This window comes from Pararge aegeria, chromosome Z (assembly GCF_905163445.1).
Source record: "Pararge aegeria chromosome Z, ilParAegt1.1, whole genome shotgun sequence".
Lineage (NCBI taxonomy): Eukaryota > Metazoa > Arthropoda > Insecta > Lepidoptera > Nymphalidae > Pararge > Pararge aegeria.
In genome coordinates, this window is record NC_053208.1 from 23,477,268 (window position 1) to 23,499,814 (window position 22,547).

At 35.9% G+C, this 22,547-nt stretch overlaps 2 protein-coding genes across 2 annotated transcripts; both read left to right on the forward strand.

The window, feature by feature from the left end:
• The first annotated feature begins 937 nt into the window (after positions 1-937).
• On the forward strand, positions 938-3,842 carry LOC120636404. Its single transcript, XM_039907869.1, has 5 exons — positions 938-1,029; positions 1,763-1,850; positions 2,245-2,480; positions 2,835-2,970; positions 3,679-3,842. The coding sequence occupies exons 1-5, from the start codon at positions 973-975 to the stop codon at positions 3,825-3,827; spliced, it is 666 nt and encodes a 221-aa protein (XP_039763803.1). The 5' UTR covers positions 938-972; the 3' UTR covers positions 3,828-3,842.
• A 699-nt stretch (positions 3,843-4,541) lies between these two features.
• LOC120636527 (large neutral amino acids transporter small subunit 1) lies at positions 4,542-22,273 on the forward strand. Its single transcript, XM_039908040.1, has 11 exons — positions 4,542-4,677; positions 6,820-7,086; positions 8,129-8,231; positions 9,615-9,730; positions 10,352-10,477; positions 11,816-11,915; positions 12,389-12,557; positions 14,127-14,327; positions 14,647-14,796; positions 19,276-19,447; positions 21,220-22,273. The coding sequence occupies exons 2-11, from the start codon at positions 6,882-6,884 to the stop codon at positions 21,279-21,281; spliced, it is 1,404 nt and encodes a 467-aa protein (XP_039763974.1). The 5' UTR covers positions 4,542-4,677; positions 6,820-6,881; the 3' UTR covers positions 21,282-22,273.
• The last annotated feature ends 274 nt before the right edge of the window (positions 22,274-22,547 follow it).

A 22,547-nucleotide genomic window follows, 5' to 3' on the forward strand; every position in this document is an offset into this window, starting at 1 on the left:
TTAAAGCAATTAAGATATGGAAATAAAATTCCGTAAGATTGCTAACAGCTAATTGATTGCGCCAATTTGCTTATCTCAATTTAAACTACCAACTAGTCTAACTATTATAATAAGCGTGCACGGAACGTTTACGTGAACATACGAAAAGTCATGAAATTTGATTTAATTATTATTGTAACATTTTGTTTAAAAGATGTTTATACGAGACACGCGTCTTTAGTATGTTATTTTAAATAAATATGTGTTATGTATCCCGTGGTCTGTCATGAAAGGCTATCGATTAACTCTTGTTATATTTTTATATACGAATAAGAACGGAGAAAAATATATATTTTTTTAAATTTCAGTTGATATAAATATTTGCTGTTATACTACGGACAGACTGAAAACTATTGAAAACTTATAGCTTTAATATCTTTAGACTCCTTAATTAAACATTAAGAGCTGCTGATTTGTTATCCCTCCGAATTAAATGTCAATCTTTTTAATAAACACTCGGGTATAAACCCAAAATATATATACACAAAATTTTGTTTGTACCTAAGCATTCACATAAATATTCTATACAGACATCTCAATACTACATACCAGCCAGACGTTTTTAAATTGGCCGCAAATCCAGAACTATTTTGAATCAATTCAGGCCTATCCGATTTTAACAACGTACCAAGAGAAAAATTACTTTGAAGACGGTTTTGAAAGAGCTCTCCAACGATAGATACTAAGAAGGCTATAAACTTAGAAAAATAATAATATTTGTACAATGATATTACTTTGACTTCATGAATTGCAAGTAAAGAGAGCTATAGAATATCTTGATTTTAATCTGATCGTAGCATACGTATTTTTAACATATTGAAGTAGATTTTACTGTTTACCTAATCATGTAATAGTCTGCCGAATAGGTTTTTAACAATGAGTTATATATTTATTTAGCATCCTGTCTTGGTGGCTCGTTCATCCTTAGATTGGATGCCAAGCAGAGTCAATTCCCTTTACTCCGATGTAGGCGCTTGGAGTGGAAAGTTTGTGAGTTTATATCCATTTCTATTGTTTATATTTTTATGACCATTGCATAGTAAATAGTTGGTGATAATACCAAGCACCTACTTAGAACGCGCGTAGTTATAGAACACACAGAATTTTTGTATTTGTTTTGTTCACGTTTTTTGATTCTTATAGATTACTAGCTGTTGCCCGCGACTTCGTCTGCGTTTGATTTTGTTTTTAAAGTATTCAGTATCGCTAAGCTTTAAATGAGTATAGCAGTATATATATATAACATGTGACTGCCAATTAATTATAGACAAATAATTTTAAATAAAATAAAATTGCGACTTTAATTAAAGATCTAAGCTATCCTATCTCTTAAGTTGGACCAGACTGCTCACGGTGTACCAATTTAATTTTAAATCGGTTAAGTAGTGTAGGAGTCCATCGCGGACAAACATCGTGACAGGAGATTTATATATATTAAGATTTAGAAAGTAGTAATATAACAAGTATTAAATTATATCTGTTAACGACATGTATCTACCGTTTATTAGCATCATCATCACATATACGTCGCACAGTTGTCAGGTGATTCGTGTGATGTGGTTATTAATCTTTTTCATTCCATCTCGCTCGCACTCACGAGCTCCTTAGTGATGTGCGTAATAGTGACAAGTAGACATCGATGGTTTGTAACAATGGGTATATCTTTTATTGACTGATGTAAATCTAAGAAAAATGTATAAATAAAACAACATGTGATTTTCAGAGACCAGTGATGGATGAAATAGAATCTGATGAAGCCCTTAGATTCTATCAGTTTTTAAATTATTTAGACGGAGGAAGTTTTGGAACTGGTAATGAATTGTTAATGAAATACTAAAAAATATAAATAATCCAATAAAAAAGAGCCTGTATTTATTAGTACACAGTACATTGTGTTTTTACGGGTGACAGATCACTATTTTTTTCCATCAAGATGTGGCCCTATGCATTTCATTGTTTGAATTTCAGGTACTTCAGTTTAATTACCAGCGTGGGTATATTATCCGCTCGTGTTTCATTTCACACTCAGCAGTGTCCACGCAAAGAGATTAAAAAGCATTTTTATGTCGCGATCCAAAATCAATATTTGAACCAAATCTATTTAACCTAAAGAAAAAAATATCCAATATCGGTTATAAACTTGGTACATTGGCCTAAATAGACTTATTCGAACTAAGGAAATTTGGCCTGACTTGATATTTACAGGTCCGATAGACGAATTTGTAGACGCAATGAATAGACTGGCTACATACATGAAGCAACAAAACAGTCGTGAAACACAAGTGAGGGGTATGCGAGAATTAGAAGCGATAAACGGGGAGAAAGGCAATAGTATTAAAACTGTGTTAGAAGTCAGCACAGTTATTATGAGAAAAAAGCGCAAGTTCTTCTGTACCGGCGAAGTTAAAGAACCGATTGTCAATAACAAAATAATATGCAAGGTGAAAAATATTTATATTTTACAAAAACGCAATATCATAATCATTACTTCATAGTATAAATCAAAGTCACTCCCGCTGTTTGTACGCTTAGATCTTTAAAAGTACGCAACCGATTTTCATGCAATTTTCAGCAATAGTTAAAATGATTCAAGAGAAAGTTTTATATTTATTTAACATGCGTGGTATACTAGAAAATGCAAAGAAATCAAAAGATTAGTTATGTGATGTCATAACAAACATATTTTTTACTGTCCCCACGCACTATTAACCATAAAATAATTCATAACGGTGGACTCATTCAGTTTATATACTATGTAGATAGATTGGTTGAATTGCTTTGGTTTTTTTTTTTAGGATAGAATATTGCTTCCGATCGCGGGTACATCTTGTAGGGATGCTATAATGTATTGGCATCCGAGTTTGACTGAAGAGCATTACTGCGTTGGCGCATTAGAGTCTAGAAGTCCAGTTCACATTATGGATATTGAAGGTTGGTAAATATGGTAAAAGTTAATAAAGGTATAGAAAAACTAGAACTCCTGAAAGAAATGGTAAAGTCCTTGAGGCTAAGCACTTACACAATAAAAAAGAACTTCAAAATGAAATACTTGGTATCAAGAGCAAGCGGTTGTATGCTCGTTTGTCCGCTAATTTTTTTAAGTAACCAACCCCCTTATCAGTAATATTTAGGATACCAGTTTTATACCCTGATATCCCTCTGAGTCATAATTGAAGTGGGAGAGAGTCATAATTCAATTTTAATTCTGGACCAAGAGCGTCATTTTCGAATGCTTTAAGCAAAGTACAACGAATAATGCTTTAAGTGATGGTACTTGCTAAGCCTGCAGTTCCATCATGCTTAGGATCGCTACCGGAAAGACATGGCCCAAGAGCATACTATTGTCCAAAACCGGTCAATCTAAACTAAAATAATTTGACAGGTTATAAGTAGTGTTTTTTTTTACTTTATTGTTCGCCGGTAAAAAGGATAAAACTGTATTAAACCTGACAATGGTAGTTTAGCTTAAGTGAGTTGTGTACTGATTTCGTACAATAGAATTTGAATCTTGCCCAAAACACTATGCTGTTTAACATAAATTGATAAACAAATGTGGATTCTGAAGTACTTCAGGATGATACATAATGGTGCTATGACAACTACTAATTTGTACCGTTAACATGACCAATTTAATTTCAGGGGAAATGTTTTGCAAAGGAGACGATTATTCGAAGCGCGAATATTTATTGGCATGTGACTTTTACGAGGACCAAGAGGCTCCAGTGGCCGATTTACTGCAGTATTATCCCGATCCCGATCCAGAAATATCACCTAAGCTATTTAAATAATGAAAATATTTTACCTTAAATAAAAATCAAATTAAATAAATTAATTAAATCATTATTAACAAATGCTTTATTTTTATCTTTGTGTAAATATAAAATTAACTATACTTGAAGTGATCGCGCCATTTAAGCGATATTTTATTTATAATACTTTCTATAATTTAATATATTAAATTACACATAAAAAATTTGCAAAAGTTATAAACAATTAAAGATGAAAAAAAATGGCATTTCGTTTTATGCCAATATTTCATGAACTATTAATATTTAAAAAAAATCCAAAAAGATTATGAAAGAGGAGACATTTATAGATAGCGAACGCGGCGTCAAACGCGTGTAGGGCACGATGAGTGCAGGGCACGAAGCTTTTATGGCACGATCTTGTTAAGAATGTATATAAGAAAGGCTCTATATGTTTATCACTTTTGTAATTTATTAATATGTGCTAATACACGCTTTTGGCACATTTTTTTTTTAGGCGTAATTCCGGATCCAATGAGCTATCTCATAATTCAAGAGCGGTTTGTACCATTTTCAACTTGTTGACTTGATACTTATATATATATTGACTTATTCTTTAAAATAATTGTTTTATAAATATAACCAAAGAGGATACAAATACACCACAATTATGGAATAACCACAGACTAACAACCAATTCACCAAAGTCTAAGAATTTCTAGTGTTTCAATTTTCAAATTTCACAGACCAAAAATTAGGATACCTACCTTTTTCTTATATTAGTTCTTTCGCTGCGGTGTTCTTGGTGGACGGACATGTTGTGTTTTTAAAACTGTGATTTTTGTTGAAATGTAGCCGATTTTTGTGTTTATACTTACGCTTTTTGGTCTTGGTGAGTAGCAGTAATAGTGAGTATAGTGGTTGGCTCCTGCGGACCCTGATAGTTCTGGAAACACGAAAAGATACTCATACCGTTTATCGATCGGTTCCCGACCGATCAATACTAACAGTTTTCACTTTTCACCCATGGCATATGGCATAAGTCTACACAAAGGCCACTTCATAGGCATTGAACCAGCCAGGCCAGCATTGTATTTTATCCAACATTCTTTAGAACTGGCTACTTTAATACCATGATAAGATGGCTAACCATCTCTACTTTCATGCGAAGTCCAATACTGTAGTACAAGATTTGCTCAATTTCAACCGAGGAGTCTATTTCGAGTACATACCTATTAAAACTCTGTATCTTCAATGCAAAATGGACTTAATTTAATTACAAAAAGTCGAAGTCCAATACTTTTAATTTTTGTTTTACAAGCGTTGTGGCAAAAGCCTGAGCTTAAGAATTGCAGGCAAATTTGAGCTATAATACACTGTTCTGTAGTAGCTACCTACTAAGGTTACTGTCTTTTAATAATTTATGTATAACAAAACAAGGCTCACATATGGAGCAATATCAGTCTGGTTTTGTCGGGCATTCATTTAAATTGAAAAATATCCAAAGAAAGATTAGTGAATGGGTATCATACCTGTTGGAGTAGTTTCTTTTAGGGGCCAGCTGTTCATGTGCTGCCAAAGTAGGGTAATTCTACACTTCATGTTGTTTTTTGGTCATATTTAAACCTAGTGTAGGTACTATTTAGTGGTGTGCATAGAGGGTAAGCAGAGGTTATGCAGATGATATTAAAAAAAAAAAAAACTCCAGTACGAGTTATAAAAAACTTATTTATAGGCATTGTAAGGGCTATATAAGGACTACCCTTAAGTATTTATAACTCGTATTGGAGATTTCCTTCATTTTGTATAATCTGCAAACCTTTTGCACACCTACCAGCTGGCTGGCTTGTACCATCTCTATGCACGCATAGAGGATGCTCGCCACTGGTAGAAGCCACATACAGGGGATTTGTGATGTCTTAAACAGAAAAGACTTAGTTTGTATTGCTAAGCTGTTCTTTTTGGTATAGATAAGGATTATGTAGAATTTCTTAGCAACAAAATTACATAGAGGCTAGAAAAATGGCACCTACACTTATACACCTTTATCCGTACACTCCTTGATCCAATCTTACCAATAATTCACCTCATACAATAGACTTGTATGTGAAACAATGACCTGTCCTCTTGTCTTTAATCTCCCATGGTGTAAAGGGTCAATCAATGACAATCTCAACAATTGGTTAATAATAGTCCTTCATCTTCCTTCCCTCTTAGTTTCACCTTTGGTAGCAGCCAAAGGTGAATGCCATGCCAAGCCATGCAGTAAACTCTGCCTACTGCCAAACATTGCGCAGAATTTATCCCAGCTTTTTATAGCTCTTAACTTTAACCTCAATGTCTCACTTCAATGGAACTAAAGTCATCCATTGTTGCCATATCAGAAACATAACAGATTCCTGGATCTTGTTTCTTGGTTCGGAAGTTCTTTTTTATTCTTCATTGAATCTGTTTTGCCACTTTTATTTTTTGATAACCAATTGGTGAATCCATAATTTTGAAGATCACCTACTAAACGTGAGTTGAGATTGAGTCAACTTTGGGAACTACTGTTCTGTATGTTGAATAGCTTGATCCTCAGTAGGCAATAGATTCTCTTTGTCAACAAAATGTTACAGCTTTCCTTTCCTTTGTGGTTTAAAATAGCCCTTTGTACACAAGTTAATCAACCACACAATCCTTATTGCTATCAAAAATTTACCAACCTACCGCCTAATTAACTTCAGAGATAAGCTCACTATAAATCTCTGGTTGAAATGAGGGTCCTTTAAATGATTGATGTCTGTTATTCAGATATCACATAAGTAGACATCTTCCGGATGTAGATGCTTACCACAGTTACGGGGCATTCGGATTCCCCCCCCGATGTCGAGTCTTGGGGCTCCTAGCGAGCGTTCACGATCGCCGTCTTCGGTGACGCAGTTGCAACCCTTGTGGAAGTTATCAGCATTACCTATTCTGAAACAATTCTTGCTAAGAATATAAAATAATTACTTTGTATATCTAAAAAATATATTCTTTTGTTTTGTTTAAGGCTGGAGGGTATTTTTTGTGAAATTCTGAATATTAAAACAGACGGAATAAAACAACATAAATATGAGCGGGGAACAAGTTAAAATGAAAAAACAGCTGGGACTGATGGAAGGGGTAGCTATAATACTCGGGATAATATTCGGCAGCGGTATTTTTATATCGCCTAAGGAAGTGCTAGAGAAAACCGGATCAGTGTGGGGTGCTTTGACAGTATGGGTGGTTTGTGGTGTCATAGCAACCCTGGGAGCCCTGTCCTATGCGGAATTGGGTACGTAAAACATCATCATCATTAACAGCCTTATTGGTATTCAAATTGATATTTGTGCTTTCTTTGTTCATTCACAGGCACTTAAGAATATGAATTCCTACATTTTTTTCCTAACTAATTATTGTTTTTCCATTACTAAATTAATAAAGATTTTTTGAATTTCAATAAATATAGGTAACTTAGCAAACATTTTAATATTCTTTTAAATAATTATTTGGAAGAGTGAATATACTATGAGGTCCTGAAATTATCAGCATTAGGTATTTTAGTAGTTTCCTCTGTAAATGAGATTTAGGCCGTAGTCCACCACTCTGGCCAATTGCAAATTGGCAATTGAGACACTTAGAACTCACAGGAATGCAAGGTTTACTAACAATGTTTTCCTTCACTGTTGAAGCATATAATGCAGGCTCAGCATTGGTCGACCCCCAACCAGGTCAGACAACATCAAACAAGTTGTTGGGAGCCGCTGGATGGATACAAGCGGCCCAGAATCGTGGAGTTTCGAACAACGTACAAAAGACCTATGTCCAGCTGTGGACGTCAATCGATTTATTTGATGAATGCTTCCTGCATTATATGATTTTTAAAATATTAATTGCTGCACAGTTAATGTTGTGTTCTGGGGATCAAACTTGAGTGATTAAACAACCCAAAAGAGGGGTTGGAGTTCTAAGCACTAGGCTAACACCGTTACATTTTATAAAACACTAGCGTACCCAGCCCGCTTCGCCTAGATTTTGCTTTATTTATTTAAACAATAAATTTACACCATTAAATTTTTAATTTAAGTCTCATAATATATTAAATCATTTATTTCTCTCCGTATTAATTCTCTTCTATTCTCTTCTCGAGCGGGTGAAGATCATTATCTACACGCATGTACACCCAACAATAGAATATCATAGTAAATAAAAGCTGTATTTGACAGTTTGACAGTTCAAAAATAGGAGTGCTCGGATTGTCACCAAACTTTACAGGATTACTCGCCAGGTCAATCCGGTGATTAAAGAGTGTATTATAATGCTTACTATGCTTACAGGCACAACCCTGGTGCAATGTGGAGGTGATTACAACTACATAAATGAGGCGTACGGGCCACTACCTGCTTTCCTTTACCTGTGGGATGCTAATTTTGTCTTTGTGTAAGTATTCATTAAGCTCATAACACACAACTTAATTCATTACGATAGTATTCATTCATCATTAACAGCTCATTACTGCCCTATCTCTGGGCTCTCATCTCATCAGAATTAGAAGGGTTAAGGCAATACTCTGCCATAATGGTCAATTCAGATTGCTAGACTTTACATGCTGTTAAGAATGTTATGGAGAACTAACTCTCAGGCATGCAGTCCTCACAATATTTTTCCTTCATCATTAAAGCAAGTGATTGGTGATAGCACAGTGGCCCAGGACTGCCCAGGACTTCACTTTTGAGGGGGCGAGTTTGAATCTCAGCACGCACTTTCTAAATTATGTGCGTTTTTAGCAATAAAAATATCACTTGCTTGAACGGTGAAGGAAACCTCAGTAAGGAAACCTGCATGCCTGTGAGTTCTGCATAATATTCTTGAAGGTATGTGAAATTTTTTTCTTCATACATTATAAGCTAGTTTAAATTGTTTTTTTGAAATGTAAAGCTGTTGGTAAACCAAATAAAAAAAAAAAATTGATATGATAATGCTGATAAAAGCAAGTGATATTTTAACTGCTCTATTAAAAAAAGCACATTGCTCCTAAAAGACTAGAGGTGTGTGCCGGGGATAAAACTCTGTCTGCAGCTCTAATTGGCTAGGCTATCACTGCTTTTAGTTTTGAGTATATACATCATAAGCTGTCAAAGATACAACATAAGAATTACACACTATAGATTTCAAGAGTGGGGCCCTTATCCGGCAGTCTTTTTCAAAGGAAATTTCATATCATATTGCATCCCACTTGTATGCTTAGAGCATGCACTTAATTGCATATTCCGTCCAAAACAGTTTCTGCTTTACAGGCAGCCTTTTTATTACTTAGTTAACTAATTACTTGGCAATTGTTTCAAGTGGTTCAATATTGGGTAGTTTTGGTAGCAAACATTCAAAAATTCAACAAACAATCATGAACTTTATACTATGTAAAATGTATACTTTACATAGATGAGCTATATTAAAATAAACTGGCAGTTGATTATTCCATGACATTATGGAGGTCAGGCAAGTTTGAAGAAAGATAGAGCAATTGTTTAGCCATTGTGTTTATAGAAATGGTTGGCAAGCAAGAAAAACTATTCTGTTATTTTTGAGATATAAATGGCTTTAAACCAAACTACCGTGGGTAGTGCCATAAATGGAAAAGAGATAGATAGATAGAATAACTTTATTGCAACAAAACACAAAGAAAGACAACAACAAAAGTACATAGTGTCAGGATGAGAGTTTAAGTGTGTATATTTCACAAAAGAGTTCACACCCTTTTATTATTGTAATTTTATTTGTATTTGCATATTAATAATTTGTTTAATAGAGTTAATTTCTTTTCAGGCCAAGTACCAATGCAATTATGGCAGTAACTTTTGCAAGCAACGTTCTGCACCCAATATTTCCTTCCTGCCCGGTTGATCCTTTATGTCGGAAATTAATTGCAGCTGTGACTATTTGTGAGTATGTTTCAAATATTTATATCAAAAAAAAATAAGAGAGAACATACTATACCTATACTTATATTATTAATATTATGAAGGTGAAACTATGTTTCTTTGTCCTTCTGTCACACCCCAACTAAGCCGCGCGAGCGGCTGTTCACGTGCTCGTGTCGTATTATTTCCTATGATAACAAGATTATTGAGAACTTTTTGGACTATAACTATTTACATTGCCTGGAAGAGATAACTATGTAGCGATAAGGCCGCCAAATTGTATAATTTCCGATATTTCTATTTACAATTTTTCTATATTATTATGTGGTGTACAATAAAAGTGTATTCATTCATTCATTCATACATTATTGCAAAGTGAACCAGAAATTTGGGACCGGACATAAAATTCTAGCACATGCACTGTTACGAGTGCCTAAACTACAATCCGCTGAATCGGTGCCATAACTGTAGATAGCGCCTAAAATCGAGGTCGTCATCACATAAGAGTTGTTGAATCGTTTTTTTCTCTAGGTATCACCTAAATCACTCTGGCATCTGATTAAGAAACTCATTTCTAAACATTAGAAAAAAAAGACATTAGAACACATATATAACAAAATGTTTCGTACTGTTTGGTTGCAGGTTTTCTGACGTACTTGAACGCATACGACGTGCGTTTCACCACACGCATCCAGAACGTGTTTATGTTCACGAAAATATCTGCACTAGTCATTATCATAATTGGCGGCATCGTGTGGATGGCTGGAGGTAATTTACAGATTACACGTTGCGTCTAGCATTTTGGTGCTTAATGTGAGATTCTTCGATTAGTTATGAAACGTAAGAGCACAATATAATACGTGGGCACAGTATTGCAAATACTGTTTCCAGTTATTGTCACTATATGGCACCATTTCGATTCCATAGTAATCGTGATTAACTTTCACGCGGTCGAATAAGTAAACGTATACGGTATACCTAGTCTTTTTACTCGTCATAATATGTAAAAATATTTTCGTCCATTTTTAGTTTAGTTGGGAGAGGCTTTTAGTCCAGCAGTGGACTGCTGTAGGCTATGTATATGATGTTTGTTTTAAAAAGAGAAGAAAAACAAATAAAATAAAGAGATATATTCTTCATCAATGTATGCTTTCATTATATTAAACGTAAGCTTATAGAAAAGTCCTATTATAGTATAAGTGACTACGTAATCGATCAAATAGTTTGGGTGTGAATTGTTGCTCTAATCAGGCTGCTCTTCTAATAATTTTAAATGACAATGTTAGATGGTGATAACAAAAAAAACACCCGGCTGTATTTGTTGTGTGCTTGTACTTAGACCAGGACGCTTTTGGAACCCTCGTAGTTTTAGTTTTAAGTTTACGAATATGTTTATCTCACTACCCTGTAATTCTCATGTATATACGCATCAAAAGTAATTGAAAGATTTTTTTACATAGCAAGATATGTTAGAAAAAAATAAATTCATGTATAAAATCTCACACATAGGAGCCTATTACCATCGCTTAAAGTATTATTAGTTTCATTTTGTATACAAATTTTATCATATGGTTTTTATTTTTTTACATTATATCTATCTGCCATCGGCTTTTCCAGCCATAATCAGATTGTATGTTTACATGCTGTATCATATGGATATGGGCTAACATAAACTGCCATACCCCTAACAGGTTAGCCCGATACCATCTTAAACTGCATCATCATTTACCAAGTAGCTAGGGCAGTCAAGGGCTAACTTGTAGTTGAGAAAAAAATTAATAATTTAATAAATATCCTATACTTGCACAAATTGCCTAAAAAAATCAGTAAAAAAAAAAAGTAACAGTACAAAATGATTATTTTAGAAAAGTCGCTTGACAAAATTATTAACTAGGTAATTGAGATAGGTGTTTGCTACATATAAACCTTCGTTTTGACTCACTCTATTATATTGCTGTAAAATTGCGTTTAAATGTCATCTAATTTTTTTATATTACATAAAGATGTTTATAAAAAATACTATTTATGGTTTTGAAGAAAACGCATTCCTTGACCACTCCACCACCGTGTGTACAATTATACGTTTACACAAACAAATTGTCATAGGAGGCGTACAACATTTCGAAAATGGCTGGGAGGGCACGAAGACGTCCGTTAGCGACTGGTCTGTTGCAATTTATTCTGGAATCTTTTCCTACTCGGGCTGGTAAGTTATAATCTGTAATAGACTCCGGACTTTTTTTATTAATTTTTTTTTTAGCGTGCTGGAAAAGCTTTATTGCCACCCTTGGGCAAGACGGAAGTTATGTGGGAATCCCCCCTCTAAAGGGGTATACCCAAACTAAAAACCACCACGGCATGTCCCTCTTGTTGGCTTTGCTTGCTTGGAAAAAAAAAAAACCGCATTAATATTTCTTTCATCTGTCAAGTGTCAGTTAACGAGACCCCTAAACTAACGATCCGCCGAATCCGTGTCGTATGATTGCGCCTAACGTTGTTTCACTCTTTTTTTTTTTCTCTAGGAATCTCCGAAATAGGCATTAATATTATTCTTTGAGTATTTGGGCCATATTCTTGTTGCAATTATTATTACTACTATTACTATTATTATAGGTAGAGGCACTACAAACAGACGGAATTGACGTTTCAAAAGTGCTTATATTAGGAAACATGTTGTAGGAGCTACCTGAACTTCATGACAGAGGAACTGAGGAATCCCTACGTGAACCTCCCGCGTTCGATCTATATTTCGCTGCCACTGGTGACTGTTATCTACTTCATGACGAATGTGGCGTACCTGGCAGTGTTGGGGCCCGCGGGCGTTATGGCCTCTGAAGCTATTGCTGTTGTGAGTATATTATGTTGTATGGTCTGTTGGTATGTTTTCAATAAAACAGTTTAAGCAAAAGATGAAGAAATGGTTGCAAGGGAAATATTTCTACGCCGTAGATAATTTTTCCAAAATGACAAAAAACAACTGTGACAAATGTATTTTATTTTGATATTAATATTTATTAATTTTAAATTAATGTTTCTGATACTTTATTATTGTGCTATTGTATTATTGTACTGTATTAAAATTGCATGTTTTTAAATTGATTCTATGTGTTAATTGCAACCAACGGTTTGTAATATTTGCACGCCAGCTAATGGCTATACACTGTGACTTCGTAGATGATATTTAAATTACATCTATGTAAACGTGTGTATTATGCAAATGAAGATCTATCTATCTATCTGGTGGGAGGCTTCGGTCGTGACTAGTTACCACCCTACCGACAAATTTTGTTCAAGACAGTACCAAGTATAACACAAGCTACGCTTACTTTGGGGCGATGTATGTATGGTCGTAGTATATTTGTTTATTTACCACTGCGCCAGTGGGCTTGTCAAAACTTATTAGGGGTCGACCCTGAGGTTTCTAATGCAGGGTGATCACTCCAATACCTTATGACCCCAGAAGTCCACCAAACGGTTCAGGTTGTTTTACATAATGCAGTTTTGCAATAAACTATGTCCTAATGTGCTCAGAAATGTAGACCTACCTATACGGTTTTAGTAGATTATGAATCAAGTTTGATTACATTGCAGTTCGAGGTTGAGGCGGTATTAGGCGCTGAGCTAATGCGCTAAGTAAGCCGGGAGTGTAACTAGTAATGTACCATACGCGTTTCATAAAACGATACGTTCTCAGAAAAAAAATAAGTACGCATTCTTTCGAATTGTTTAATTGCTCCTGGATACAAGTCTGGCGGACGGAAACACGCGGACAGTGGTATCACTTAATATGCGGGGTTCTGGGGAAAACGCCATGCAATTTAAGTACGGCTCGTATACAGACCCCAAGTGTCGTTTATGCAGGTTAAGTACGTCTCGTATACAGATCGTAAGCGTCGTTTATGCCAGTTAACTACGTCCCGAACATAGGTCGGAAGTGTTTTTTATGCGATTTAAGTACGTCTCGTATACTGATCGCAAGTGTCGTTTAAGCAAGTTAAGTACGTCTCGTATACAGATCGCAAGTGTCGGTTATGCAAGTTAAGTACGTCTCGTATACAGATCGCAAGTGTCGTTTATGCAAGTTTAATACGTCTCGTAAATAGGTCACTACACACAGACAGACTTGACGTTTCAAAAGTGCCTATATTAGGTCTACTTGAAATAAATGAATTTTGAATTTTTTGAATTTCAAGCGGAGAACCGTACTTAAGCGAGCAACAAGATTCTGCGACTCATGGTAACCTTTTCAGCTGGAGGTATCCCAGATAATGTTGATACCGGACAACTTGACGGTTTCAAAAGTGCTTATATTAGGCCTACTTAAAATAAATGAGTTTTGACTTTTTTTTAAAATTTAGTTTGGCCGATTTCCTTTCTAGGCATGTTCTAGAGAATTGTATTCGTGTTTTGCGCGCAGGACTTCTCGGTGGCGGCGCTCGGCTGGATGAGTTGGGGCATGCCGACGCTGGTCACGGTGTCGGTGCTGGGTGGGCTGTCTGTGCACGTGATGACGTCATCGCGGATGTGCTTTGCCGGCGCGCGCAACGGCCACATGCCGGAACTACTGGCGCACATCAACACCAAGTGCATGTCGCCGATGCCCTCGCTCGTGTTCCTGGTAACTCCCACTTGTGCTTTTTTTAACATGGCGCCCCGGAGTTAACGTCCCACCACAGAACTGTGAATATACAGAAACCGTGTGCGCGACTAGTATATATATATATTTTTAAATTTATTTAATGGTCAATCAACGGGTTACAATAACACTTATACTAAAACTAAACAAGGAAATGAAAAATAATTTAAATGTAATATTGTAGACCCACTTAGAGGCTGCCATAAAATTGCGTATAAAAAACTAGTTTGTCAGTTAGAACCACTGATTTCACTGAAACCACTTAGCAACAAGATTCTGCGACTCATGGTAACCTTTTCAGATGGTGGTCTCCCTGATAATGCTGATACCGAACAACTTGACGGCAGTGATCACATACTGCACGGTGGTGGAATCCTTCTTCACCACGCTCAGTTGTAGCGCTGTGCTTTGGCTGCGATACAAAAAGCCTGACCTTGTTCGTCCCATACGGGTAAGTAATCACGGTAGCTCGGCGAGGCCGCGGGACTATTCCATAGTACCCAAGTTGGCTACTACAAGCTTTTTATAGAATGGGGGTAGCAAAGAGTATTACTGGTAATATATTATATATTAACAGCCCCTCAATTTGTACTAAGCTCATATTCCATAGAGCACGGATTCACGCTCCCATCTACGGGATAGCTCTGCGAAGTGCCAGCTTTTGATGCTTTATACTGCCTTGCGAATTACCAGCAAGTTTAGCTTCGATTAGAACTTTTTTAATCTTTATTCCGCCCTCGCCATTTTATATCAAGGGAAGGCATCCTTAGAACTTGCTTTTAAGTATTTAATAGCCAGTGAACGCGTGCGGAGTGCACGTTTACATTGCCATAACTACACGAGCTCGTACGAATGCTCTATACGTAGTTAAAAGTAAATAGAGACGTGCGACGCGCACCTTAACTGTGCGTAATGGCCCACGGACACGTACGATGCGCACCATTACGTAGCCAATTGTTTTAATAGCCAATGAACACGTGCAAAGTGCACCTTAACGCTCATAATTTCAGCCAATGAACAGCTACGACGAGTTTGGCTTGTTGGTTTCTGAAACGCACTGCAAAGATGTGAAGTTATGTTTTCAAAATGCATACAATATTGGTTTGTGATGTTGGGTGGCTTTGCCCGTGGGTAGAAATCATAGTATCATTAAAGCTATGCCTACTAACAGTTTAGCATTCCACTGCGATGCAGCCCTGCAACCGATAATTAGGGGTATGGCTGTTTTATAACCATCCTTGTACCATACCCCTAACAGGTTAGCCCGCTACCACCTTCACCTGTATCATTACTTACCACCAGGTGACGTTTAACCAAGTAGTTGTAGAATGAAAAAAAAAAAACAACATTTACGGAAACTGTTACCTGAAATGTTAATGCATCTTTTTAATGCATGTTTCATTAATTAAAACAATACAATTATTTCTTTAAAAGAATAATGCCCGGAGATCAAATATCGTAAGTATATTTTTTGTACTCCAACTAACACACAGTATAAAACATACAAACGATACATTTTACATTTACAATTAAATTCATAAACATATACAACAACACATACATAAATTTAAACACGCTTAATATTTATTTTGAACTTTTTAAAACACACTTTACACTAAAACAATGAAAATTTTGTTTACATAACGAAAATAAGTTTGATAAAAGAGTATACACAGTGATCTTCTATCGTCGGACATCGATAGCCTATTTAATCTTTAATACCTTCATGATATCCAAGCAATATTTAAAATAAAAGTTTAACAAACTAATGATGCAATATTGTGACAAAATGTTGTTTGTGATACAAAACATTAAATGCATATTTTTTTCAAATTTGAAAACAGCTTATCAAATAAAGTACCAATTACAAATTGATTTAATGTATACCTACCCCGCACCGCGCCGCTTACATTCGATACATGTCTAAGTATTATTTTACCAATAAATAGACATTGGACCGATTAACAGGCCGCTGTTGTAAGACGATATGAAAGTCACCATACATATCACAATTTAAATTGTCACCTGCTTAGTACCTACCTGCTTTTTACTGTCTTAGTTTAGTATACAGATAAACAACTTGGCTGCGCGAGCACTCTCTTCGTTTACTCTATAATTCACAGGCTGGACGTAAAAATTGACAGTGCTTGGTTTTAGAGCTGTCAATTTTGTCCACTGTTCCGTTCTTCCGATTTCCATATGCATATAACCCGCGCTATTAAAGGATAGATTTATAAATGTTGGCCGATGTCGTGTTATCTCCTTCGCACAATAATATCTTCTTTAACTTGAGAGCTAAGATCTTGTTTGGCTCACCAAAGCAAAAAAAGTATTCAAAAATATTCTCGTACTTATTATATTGTGCGAATGAGATGGTAAAGAAACATACAAGAATATATACAAAATTTCATCCAAATCGGTTCCCTCGTTTAGGAGGATTTGAATGATAAACACGTACAGAAGAATTATATATATTAACATTCTTTAATGGCGCGGGTTGTACATTCTTTGAATACCTATTTACTATAGGTTTGCGAAATACGTGTAATCCTAAATCTACACTAAGAAATGTGGAAGTGTGTCTGGTAGGCTTTGATGTTTTATAGTCCGATTCAAACTTTATGAATTCTATTGTTACAAAATTCTTAAAAAATTAAACAGTGTTAGAATTACAAATTCTGTCTATTGCCATTACAATAATCATCTTGAATTTGATTTCGTGCATTTCGATGCGAAGAATTCAATATAGCCCTGCGGCTACTAACGTATATTTGACAACGTGCGCCACGCTACTCACGACTTCCGCGACGACACAAAGTTTGAATCGGACCTCGTGGCCTCAACTGCTACACTTAGATAAAATATGCTACTGAGTTATATTGCATCCTAGAAACAGGAGGTTCCGCAGGTTTAGAGAGAATAGCGATTTCTGATCATGACGAAATTATGCATAAATATACCTTGCATACCGGAAACCGGATGGACGAACAGTCCCAGCGGCTTTATTTAACTTTAAATTAAAGCTTAGCCCAAGTACTTCCTTTGCAATGTCCTACGCTATTTTTATTTATCTTTATGTGTACCATTGTTGGGCAAAGGCTTATATCCTCTTTCCACTTATCGAAAGTATGTGTCGCGTACAAACAGACAAACTTGACGTTTCAAAAGAAATGAATGCCGTTTCGAATTTCGAATTCGAATTTATCTCGGTCTGTTGCTACTCCGGGCAGCATTTTAAATCGGAATTGATCTCGGTCTGCCTCGTAATCTTTTTGCCTTGCTGAGATTTATTGTGTCACGGCCTTTGTCCATAAATATTTTGGCTTGCGCCAACACCTGGTTCTTTTTTAAATTTGGAAGCTTAAAAAAAGTAACAGATACCACGCCCACGATATTTATTCCTTTTTTTTAAAGCTTTAGTAATTCAGAGCAATGTACTCAATGTTATTATGTTTCTTTGGTGTCAAATCACTGACGCTCTATTGTTACCACTACAGAATAAGAACATACAGAAACCGTGTACACTTTAGAATGGTTGCTTGAACAGACGGTTAGTCACTCCTTAGCATTTAGCAGGATTTTAACAGTAAAGGGGCGTCCATAAATTACGTGAGGTGTTTTTTTTTTAATTTTCTGCCCCTCCCTCCCCCCCTCGTGAGATGGCGTTTCGATCTCCAAATCAAACGCGAGATTTTTCAAAATGTGTGTTTCTTACGTGAACGCGTTGGATTTTTATTGAAAAAAGAAAAAAACATGGAAAACAAATATGGTGGTTTGACAGATACGATCTTAATCGATTGCATTTAAAATTAAATCTTAAGCATTTACAATCTAGATTAAATTGACCAAAATAGTATGCTGAGACCCCTCTCTCTCCAACGTAAGATTAGATGAGATTTGACGCAACCCCCTCCACCCCTTAAAAATCTCACGTATTTTATGAACGCCCCTTAATTATCTTCGTAACGTTCACCATAAAATGGGAAAATGGGAAAAAGATTGTGAGGAACATTCCGCGGGTGTGAAGTGAGACTTGCCGTGCGCTGGGCGTTCTCACTGTTTTTGGACACAATGCACTGCAAGCAATAATGGCTGAATGAGGATTCTGTATTTTCTTTATTCAATGGTCACCACTGACTGGCTGTCCTTGTAAAAGACAGTTGAAATCTTGTCTCCATTTGAAGCCCCACATTCGACGAAAGGAGTACAGTCTATCTAATCATCAATAGCTTCAAAAGGTCTTAGTTCAGTAGAGTTTGTCACAAAATCACCACGCTGGGCAGATCAGTTGCTGATCGCAGTTAATAGTAGTAGTAGCAGCACAGAGCTCTCCGTTATATTCCCTTTAATAATAATAATTTGTTATAAATTTATAATAGTGTTTTTTATTTTTCTTTTATAATTTCACTGAAACTGAAAATTTAAAAAAAAGTATATAATTAAATGATAGAAAAAATAATAATAACGTTTATTTGTTTATTTCGGATAAAATTTCATAGCTTGTAACAATTATCTTATTAACTATTTTATAAATTGAAATTAGCCAAACTTATAAATATAAATATCTCCTAATTAAGGCAATTAACCCTCTAGAGCACTTACGCGTGTACACCTATGAGCGTGTACCAACCCAGTGCTCCATAGAGAGATTTTCCCATTGATTGCTTAATATTTTCAAAATACTTAGTCGCCTCGTACGACAACCGCGGAAAGAGTGAATGGAGTCGTATTCTGACCTGCCGTAACCACAAGCCATAGTGTAACTAGCATTCAAGTGATTTTGGCATTAAAATTTTCGTTATGAACTATGGCTTCCCAATTAACTGGAATATGTTAATCAATCGGAGACAAAATGAAAGTGGTAAAAACAGAGGGTCAGTGAGTTAAATGCTTTGGCGAAGCAACCTTGAACTATCCCCTTTCCGTCCAGGTTTCGCTGTGGATTCCCTCTGTCTTCGTGGCCGTTTGTTCCATCCTGCTGGTGGTGCCGATACTGAGCGAGCCGGTGGCAGTCGGAGCCGGGGCCCTGATGACCCTGGCGGGGGTGCCCGTGTACTACCTGTTTGTCAAGTCGCAGCCAAAATTCGTGAGGGAGTTGTCCAGTGAGTTACTACTTTCTAACCAAAGCGTTTTTTTTTAAAAGGCTCGAACTTATCTTTCATCATCATCAACCATTTACCGGGCCACTAAAGGGCAAGAGTCTCCTCGGAGCACAGCTAGCATTGGCGCACAAGTGGAAATAATATACAAATATTATATGTGTAATAAATAAATATACTACGACAATACACATATCGCCATCTAGCCCCAAAGTAAGCGTAGCTTGTGTTATGGGTACTCCCATAAGATGACTGATGAATATTTTCATAAATAATATACATAAATACTTAGAATATACATATAAACACCCAGACACTGAAAAACATTCATGCTCATCACATAAAACATTTTCCAGTAGTGGGAATCAAACCCACGTACACGACTCGGAAAGCAGGGTCGCTGCAAACTGCGCCAATCGGCCGTCAATAATAAACGGGGGTAAACTTCTCCTATTCCATATTCCCTTACTTTAGTCAGGTGGACACGTTAATTATATCCATTTTCATGGGAAAAATACGGGGGATATAATTTTCGTCTCCTGACCGTGCTAGCCCTTTAGGGTTTAGGCGGTTGTTGCCGTTGAGAACGTTATGAAGAACACTCAGGCATGCAGATTTTTCAGGATGTTGTTTTTCTTCACAGTTTAAAGCAAGTGATATTTAAATTGCTTAAATTAAAACGCACGTAGCTCCGAAAAGTCAGTGGTGCGTGCCGGGGCTCGAACTCAAAGAGAGTTTAAAAAAAGATAACCTATATATATATGAATATATGTATATAACTTCCTTTATCTTGAAAACTAATTTCTTGAGTACACAACGTCCGGGACAGAAGCCTCTTTAAAGGGAAAATCAAGTGCTTCTTTATGCCCGTTTTCACTGAACCTAGGAATAGCCTTAAACAGATGCTTAAAGGTTCACGTGATTCCTAGAGAAATAAAACGTTTCACGAACTCTCATGTCTTACGAAGACACTGACACTGACAGAAGAAAATAATATGAATTCGATATTTTTTAATAAACCCTAAGTCGATAGGAAAAATGCAAAAAAAATGGTAATACAAACACAAAGAACCAATGACTTTGAACATTGAACCAATGACTAGAAAGAAGACTTGTCTTCTTTTCTTTCTAGCAGAAACCGTCCATACTTTTTGTTTGTGTATTCTAAATGTAATCATGTTGCAACAATAGATCATTTTATATTTATTACCCGACTTTGCTGAACAGCTTGCCTTATAAACGAAAGCAGGAAATAAACAATAAAAACATGAAGAAGAAACTTAAGACATTTTTCTTTCCAACTTAAAAATATAATAATAAATAGCCGGAACATCCTGTGTAAAGTTTAATCAAACGATAAAGTGCGATATGTGGAACTGGTTTTATGAATAATACTAGTTGAAACGCAATAATTTTTTTTTTAGAACTACCCATAATATTTTGTATGTAGCTTTAAAAATGCTTACCTACTTATAATTCCGAGCGCTGAACAATGAATACCGGTGTACGGATAAACCCGATTGGGTTTTTGTTACTCCGTAATAGATGTTATTGTTATGTTAACATAAAAATGTATATTTTTCATTAAATAAATAAAATATATAGTTGATGTTGTCATCTGTATTGTTTTAGTTATATTCAAGTCTTCTTTCTTTCTAGCAGAAACCGTCCATACTTTTTTTTGTGTATTCTAATGAATGAAATCAATCATGTTACACCAAAAATTCATTTTTAATTTTTTTTCTAAATTGATGTTGTCAACTGTATTGTTTCAGTTAAATTCACGCATCTATGCCAGAAGCTGTTCATGTCCGCCGTCGAAGATCAAGATGAATAAGGCAGGCGAACCGCTTCACTTGGAAACCCACTGAATTTGAATATTTTACGCATTGTATCTCTACTCAAGTTTAAGCATATATACTCGTAGTTTCTAGTAATTTACAACATTTCAAATCTTCTACGTGTAATTTCTATGTAACTAACAGCGTAACTAGGTTTAAGCTTATACTCATATTGTCTAAGAATTCGTGTACACGACTAATGTTGTAGCATCCAAAACCACTCCACTTTAGTAGTGTTTCTCGAACAGGCGGTTGGTCATTCATTTAGCAGTTGACAGTAATGATTTTACATCTAATGTTCTAAACAGCAAAAGTTTGTGAGCGAGCATACATTCCGCGGGTGTGAAATGCGTACGCACGAACGTACACGGGACGTCTTCTACGTTCTCGGATACACATCACTGCATGCAATAATGTGTCTGAAATCAGAAAAATAATGAGCAGTATGGCAATTCATATGGCCCTCGAAGTCGCTGTTAAATGAAACCGAATGACTTGCCACAAGTTTTTTTTTTCTTCGCCTTCAAACGTACGTAGCTGTGACGTCATCCAGTGGCTTGCACTTTCGGTCAGGGTATGCATAAAGCAGACGCATGGCATAAAATGGAAAAAATTCCTTCTAATACGAGCTATTTTGAGTAGGCAGTGCTTTTGAGCATGTATGAAGTGCACGCTACTGACGTCATCAACGATTCTCACTTATTTCCGAAAGTTACGTACCGAAGAGGAATAAAAAAGCTATTTTCTGTATCGAGACACCCGAACCTACAAGTGGTGGGTATTATTTTTTTTTTTATAGGGGGGCTTTTCATTTTTGAAATGTTGTCAATGATTGCCAATTCTGTTTCACAAAAATCTTTAAAGTGCACTAAATTGACGGATCGGAATACTTTTTCATACGGTAAATTGTATTTTATCCACGCTTCTGATACGTACCGTGGAACGCCCTCCCGGCAACTGTGTTTCCTGCCACATATAACTTGAGAACCTTCAAGGCAAGAGTGAATAGGCTTTTTCTAGGCAAGCGTGCTCCAACCTAGACCTCATCATTGCTTTTTAATAAGCATTATTGTCGTCAAGCGCTGGCCTATCGTAAATTTAAAAAAAAATGTGAAAAGGACATCACTACCTTTAGACTTGTCAATTTAGTTTAGTCATGTAGAACAGAATTGGCAGCATTATCTAAAAACTCGTGTATTTATCTTTTTTTTTTAAGCACTTAGAATTTGTACCTCTTTGGCGTCGATTAATCATTCACTCAC

Coding starts and splice junctions, on each gene's coding strand:
- LOC120636404 (XM_039907869.1), top strand. CDS start 973: ATGCCAAGCAGAGTCAATTCCCTTTACTCCGATGTAGGCGCTTGGAGT. Junction 1,851..2,244: donor CGGAGGAAGTTTTGGAACTG/GTAATGAATTGT, acceptor TGATATTTACAG/GTCCGATAGACGAATTTGTA. Junction 2,481..2,834: donor ATAACAAAATAATATGCAAG/GTGAAAAATATT, acceptor TTTTTTTTTTAG/GATAGAATATTGCTTCCGAT.
- LOC120636527 (XM_039908040.1), top strand. CDS start 6,882: ATGAGCGGGGAACAAGTTAAAATGAAAAAACAGCTGGGACTGATGGAA. Junction 8,232..9,614: donor GATGCTAATTTTGTCTTTGT/GTAAGTATTCAT, acceptor ATTTCTTTTCAG/GCCAAGTACCAATGCAATTA. Junction 9,731..10,351: donor AATTGCAGCTGTGACTATTT/GTGAGTATGTTT, acceptor GTTTGGTTGCAG/GTTTTCTGACGTACTTGAAC.